General features: G+C 32.9%; 3 protein-coding genes across 3 annotated transcripts; 2 read left to right on the forward strand and 1 right to left on the reverse strand.

Moving 5' to 3' along the window:
• Window positions 1-223: 223 nt before the first annotated feature.
• Window positions 224-770, reverse strand: LOAG_11982 (hypothetical protein; the record flags this gene model as incomplete). The annotated part of the gene is made up of 2 exons (XM_003147497.1): window positions 224-443; window positions 727-770. The coding sequence occupies 2 exons, from the start codon at window positions 768-770 to the stop codon at window positions 224-226; spliced, it is 264 nt and encodes an 87-aa protein (XP_003147545.1).
• Window positions 771-2,206: 1,436 nt separating this feature from the next.
• LOAG_11983 (hypothetical protein) lies at window positions 2,207-3,215 on the forward strand (the record flags this gene model as incomplete). Its single annotated transcript, XM_020448457.1, has 2 exons — window positions 2,207-2,802; window positions 2,933-3,215. The coding sequence occupies 2 exons, from the start codon at window positions 2,207-2,209 to the stop codon at window positions 3,213-3,215; spliced, it is 879 nt and encodes a 292-aa protein (XP_020301402.1).
• A 451-nt stretch (window positions 3,216-3,666) lies between these two features.
• Window positions 3,667-3,903, forward strand: LOAG_11984 (zinc finger protein; the record flags this gene model as incomplete). Its single annotated transcript, XM_003147499.1, has 1 exon — window positions 3,667-3,903. The coding sequence occupies one exon, from the start codon at window positions 3,667-3,669 to the stop codon at window positions 3,901-3,903; it is 237 nt and encodes a 78-aa protein (XP_003147547.1).
• Window positions 3,904-5,850: the final 1,947 nt, after the last annotated feature.

The raw sequence follows: 5,850 nt of genomic DNA on the forward strand, positions 1-5,850 counted from the left end.
AGCATTCAGGAAGCACTTTAATGTATGGCTGCCAATGTGACTCAGGGATCAGTTTCTGACAGCATAACATCATTGCCAAAGCAACATTTTCCATTTGAACGTATTATTATATCTCGGTGAAATGCACGCCGAAAATTTATTTTCATGGATCAAGTTGAGAAAAATATCACTTAAATCTATAGTCAATTTAGAAGTATTCAACATCTGACCAAAAATGATGAATTTACTTTAAGAAAGACGATCGTCGAGCCTGGTCTAATGAGAAGATTGCCTTTCGAGGTACTCTTAACAACTCTGACCCAACCGGAGCATAATCTGAACTTATCAAACCAAATCCATCCATATTTTCTTCATATGCAATTTCTACGAAACAATGAGAAATTCCAACCATATTGGCCCAATGCAGAAAATCTGCTAAAGCTGCTTTACGCCGTTCCGAGTATCTGTAACAAAATTGACCCACATATTTTTAGATTCCGACATTAAAAAAGAAACAAAAAAAGACAAAGAAAAAACTCTAGTAAAAATATTTCGAAGTTAATACTTTAATAGAAGAGATTCCAATTATAAATGATGTATTTTGATGAGTTAAAAAAAAAATTATGTATTTTGATGAGTAAAATTGAAGTTTTAATTGCTATCAGACAGCCACATATACTAATCGATATTTTATTCAAACACACTGATAAGTATGCTTTCTGAAATTTCCTCAAATTCGTTTTTCACCCCTTTTTGCAACGCTCTGCGATAAAGTAATTAGACTTTTGCATCTGCAAAATCGCTTGGGAACATCTTATGAAATGACTGTTATCACTTTCACAGATAATGGTCTGTCATTGATAATGAACCTTCCTGTTAACAGCAGCAACATTACTAAGCAGCATTATTCTTCTTATCGTCAGTTTTTTCTTCTAATAGTTGTAATTGCGTGTGTGATCAAGATTTGTAAGATTCTATGTTGTAATTGATAGAATAAGTGAGCTATTAATATTCAAATTACGGAAGCGGAATTTTCTCGGGAATGATTAGCGAGAGAGGGATTTTCTGAGAATAAATTGACGAGGATAAGGTTGATTTCTGCAACTTCGGAAGCATTTATATATTTATTTAATTCTGACATAGTGCTGACATACTGCCAAAAAATGCTTCAAATTTCAAATATCACAAAAAAAAGATTGTATGGCTTGATCATAAGTAACGAAAAAGTAGTCTTTTTTTCTTTTCCTTAAATATACTTCTTTAAATGTTATACCACTTTTCCTGTTGCACTTAATGAAATAAGCTAGCTAATTTAAAGTTTGTCCCAGAAGTTCAGTTTATGAACAACTTGGCGCCTTTACGGATACGTTATTGAAAACTTTACGGATACGCTGTTACGTTATTGAAATTGAACAAATCCATCCTTCTTTTACTGTCTTTCATTGCAATTATCGTGACAATGTGAATTCATAAAAATTACCCGAGTTGGTCTTCCAGACGTTGCTAATAATATGTTATAAATACCAATGAGTAATGGTAACATACTCATGCATTTTTCATCGTTACGAAATATTTTGGGAATTAGCGCTTTAATGAAAGAAGACATTGTGAATTCGAACGTGTGAAATTCAAGACTAATAGAAATTGAAATTGTCCCTCTCCTGAATTTAAGGAAAAGGATTGATGATTGGAAATTTTCAAAAAATCATATCACTGATTCCAGCATCACACTTGCCTTTTGCTTTGCAAAAGCAGAAATGAAAACTGAATAAATTTGTAAGAAGCAAAACAAATATACAACAAATTTCTGTAAATATGCAACGAATTCGTTTTTAATCCGAATAATCTTTGTATGCCAATGACTCAAAAAGCAGTTTTTTTTTTGGTTTGAAAAATTTACAAATTTTGAAAATTTAACAGTAATTCTCTGATTACTTTGCATATTTTTGGCATATTATAATTTTATCTTTTTGTATTTCAATTTATCTGCAACTCATTTCATGAGGGTTTCGTCGGGGATTGAAAGCGCATTCATCAACTATCAAATTAGAGACGGGAAATTTGCAAGAGAAAGAAAAATATGAGAAATATTGCGGATCATACAAGTCAAAAGCCACTTGAATCTTTGGTCGTTTAATTCCATTCAATGCGATATAAAAAGGCTTCTATTTGAGCATTTCTACCATTTTAAAGATTTTGTATTTTACCTTGTTCTTCATCATGTTTGATGACACAGATTATTTGGTTCAATCTTCTGCTTTGTGTCACTTTGGCTTATAATGAAACCTTCTCTCCACTTGACTCCACATATATTCATTATCCTGGTTATAACCCAGATATCATTCTGAACTACCTTCCCCATACATCTGATATCGTTAACAACGATTTGGAGACATTGCCTGACCATAATGACGATACATATAACAGTGACCGGGAACAAGCGACGATAATAACAAGTGATGAACAATCCCAGGAAGTCACCGACGGTTTCGCTTATAATATCGAACGGGAAAATACTGATCGAGAATTGTTAGGAATAACCGTTGACAAAGATCTCTTCCCAGAACTCATCTGCACTTTATTACCGCTTAATTCAGATACCAGTACACACAATACTGGTGGAGAATTACCGGGAACAAATGGTGAAATATTACATAATGATATTTCCTTCAAACGTTACAGTTCACTCAATCATGTGAAAATGAGATTACAAGCAATTAAGAACGAAACTGATTTCATTACAGCAGAAAATTCGCAGTTATTTACTCTGCAATATCCAACCATTAAAGAGAACATTTTTCCCCTAATATATGCCAAGAAAAAGTAAACATTTCCTAGTAATTCAAGTGAAATGTGATGTTATTTTGTGCACTTTCATGATCAGTTTTCAAATTACATTAATTAATTAGCAAATACTGTAATAGAGTGCTAATTACAAATACAAATGTTATAGAAGGAATTTTTCAGAAGAGCAAAATCGTAAGCATCCTCATGCCGGACGTAATGCGCACTTTAAGAATCGCAGTGAATATAGAAAACGCAAGAAAACGCACGACAAACCATTTATTTGCAAACGCCAACGACCCGATTGTGGGCAAACGTCCAATCATTCATCGTTTCTCTCTCGCAATGAAACACGCCAACCTAAACTTCAATGCGAAAACTCCAAGGAATTTTTCTCCCGCAAGGACAATTTGAAAATACACATGAAGCGATGTTTAATAAATTCTAGTTAGTTTCGCAAATCTAGCAAAATTTCAAGCATGTTTCTATCTTGAATAGTAGAATGCACATGAAAATGTGCTGCAGAATATCCGCGACCATGGAGTAGCAATGCAAAATTCAATAAATACTGCGATGCAGAAAACGAAGCCAAGTTGCGGCAAAGTGTTCATTTCCTTTGCCGCAGTGAGGCAGCATTTAGAAAATATTTATTCTAACCTAACTGCGGCATATCCGCAATTCGGGCATATTTTGAGAAATATGTGTAAGCATCAGAAGTTGTGCGGCATTTTCAGTGTTACTGTCACAACAGATGCCAATTTATAGTCTCATTTTAAAATTGGTTTTTTGATCTGTTTTGTTTTCATTCTCTTTACTATCCCACATAAGAGTAATTAGTGGCAGAAGTGGCTATTTTTTTAAAATTAATTCTTACCAAAAATCAGACTACTTATCCGATCCTTCATGATCGTCCGATATTATAAGAGTTTTTCAGCAAAGCGAATTTATATATGTCCTTATCCCGGATGTACTTTGCGCACGAACAATTTCCAGCGATATATAAATCACAGGAAAACACACGCCAAACCATTTGTTTACCAGTGCAAAGAACCCAATTGTGGGCAAAACTACAGTTATAGCAGAACACTTGGCTATCACAAGAAAACAAAACATCAGCCATCGTATAAATTTTTAAAATAATTTAAACTGTAACAGATCGTTCACCCTCAAGTACATCTTGGAAAAACATATGAAACGATGCTCCATAACTTCTCGTCAGTTTCGCAAATTTAGCAAAATTTTAAACACGTTTTACCACCTGCAATAGTAGAATTCACATGAAAATTACGAATTACAGATTCGTTTGGAAGTCATCATTCCGTGACATTTTCTAAATTTTAAAATATGACACATCTTTAAATTAGAATTATAAATGGTGGTTTCAAATTATTTTAAAAACTTTCAAATTATATACACCGATTCTGAGACTTTTATTTCTTTGTTTGAATTAATATCCAAAAATTGCTTATTTAGTAGTTTAGTCATTATTTTCGTATTCGTTTGTGCAGTAATACAAATGATTCCATGTCTATTTGTCTCATCAAAATATTCTTATAAATCGTGCTATTTCAACTTATTACTCCATAGTTTGCATAAATGTCATAATGAATCAAAGTTGTGGGACACCATCATTGGACCAACTAATGATACATTATTAGTCTATTTTTGAGATAAACATCCGAATACACCTTTGATCATCGAATGGATTATGAAGAAGTTAGTTAATCATAACACGGGATTCCGAAAATTGATGCAATCTTTGAAAAAAAAATATATTTGAATATTATATGGAGAAATTCATTGAAAGAGATATTAACCGACGATTTCTGCAACAATATGCAAATCAATCAGTGCCAATGTTGGGTGAAGGAAGACAGATAGGATTATAATGAATATGGTACAGATTAAAAAATCATTTAAGCGCTAGTGTTTAGTGATAATTATCCATCAGTATTGCAGCCTCCCATTTATGATTTTTTTCATGCAAATAAAAAATTCTTTTTAAATGCATAATTACCGTTTACGCAAGTATTACAACTTCTGTGTCACCCTAAATTTTAACTTTAAACCTCCATATCATTCAACTTTGTGTTGCCACGTGTGATGTATATCGCAATGCAATAAGTAATTATTGAATTTGAAATATTTCAAATAGTACGTCCATAAGTAGAGTTCCATCAGTGGCACTTTGCATAGTATGCCTATATGCACTAAATTAAAGGTATAAAGAATGATAGAAAGAATTTAAAACTGAATTAAAATCCGGTAATCAAAAAGAGAAAAATTCCGGCAGAAGCTATGCAACAGTTTATAGTCGTATTGTTGATGAATAGTATTACAGATAACTCTGCTAATAACTGCATAATTTCATTACAACTAGCTATACTAAAATTTTCAATAATTTTGTTCAAATTCACTTGTGAACACTAAACTTCTGATGTTTTCATCACCTCCAATGGCTGCTAAAGACTCAAATTAAATTTATCTATGATTCACCCAATTATTTCCACCAATTACCTTATAATAATTTGAAGTTCGAGGATATATTCTCAATTTTCGCCCTCTTCCTTCCATTCAATTTTCCTCTAATTAGCATCATTCCCCGACCGGCAGAGCATTTCGGTGCGGAAATATTTGTTTTTAGCGAAATCAACTTATTTGCTTACGATTATATTAAAATCTTTCAAGGTTTCAATTAGGATAAAAGTTTATCCAAGGTTTTTTAGAACTTCGGTATTACCGATGAATGGTTTACATTGACGATGATATTAGAGACGATGTTTTCATTCACGATGATATTAACGATGGCATCAGTCATTATTATAATACTGCTATAATTCAAAATACGTCCTGGAATGACAACTTTCGGATTGACAGAGTTCTTTTCACGCAATTGCTAAGTGATGGATACATCCATAAAATGCTATCGTGTATGTAAGCTTGCATGCAAATGCATCGTTCGTATTTCTTTGCATGCACCACTTAGCAATCCTTGTATTGCAGAAGTAGTACACCTCCTGTTATTAGACTTATTCAAAGCACTGACATCAAGACTGTCGCGAATTTTGATTCGCGAGACTCCAACCA

The sequence above is a fragment of the Loa loa genome (genome assembly GCF_000183805.2).
Source record: "Loa loa unplaced genomic scaffold supercont3.867, whole genome shotgun sequence".
In the NCBI taxonomy this organism is placed as follows: domain Eukaryota; kingdom Metazoa; phylum Nematoda; class Chromadorea; order Rhabditida; family Onchocercidae; genus Loa; species Loa loa.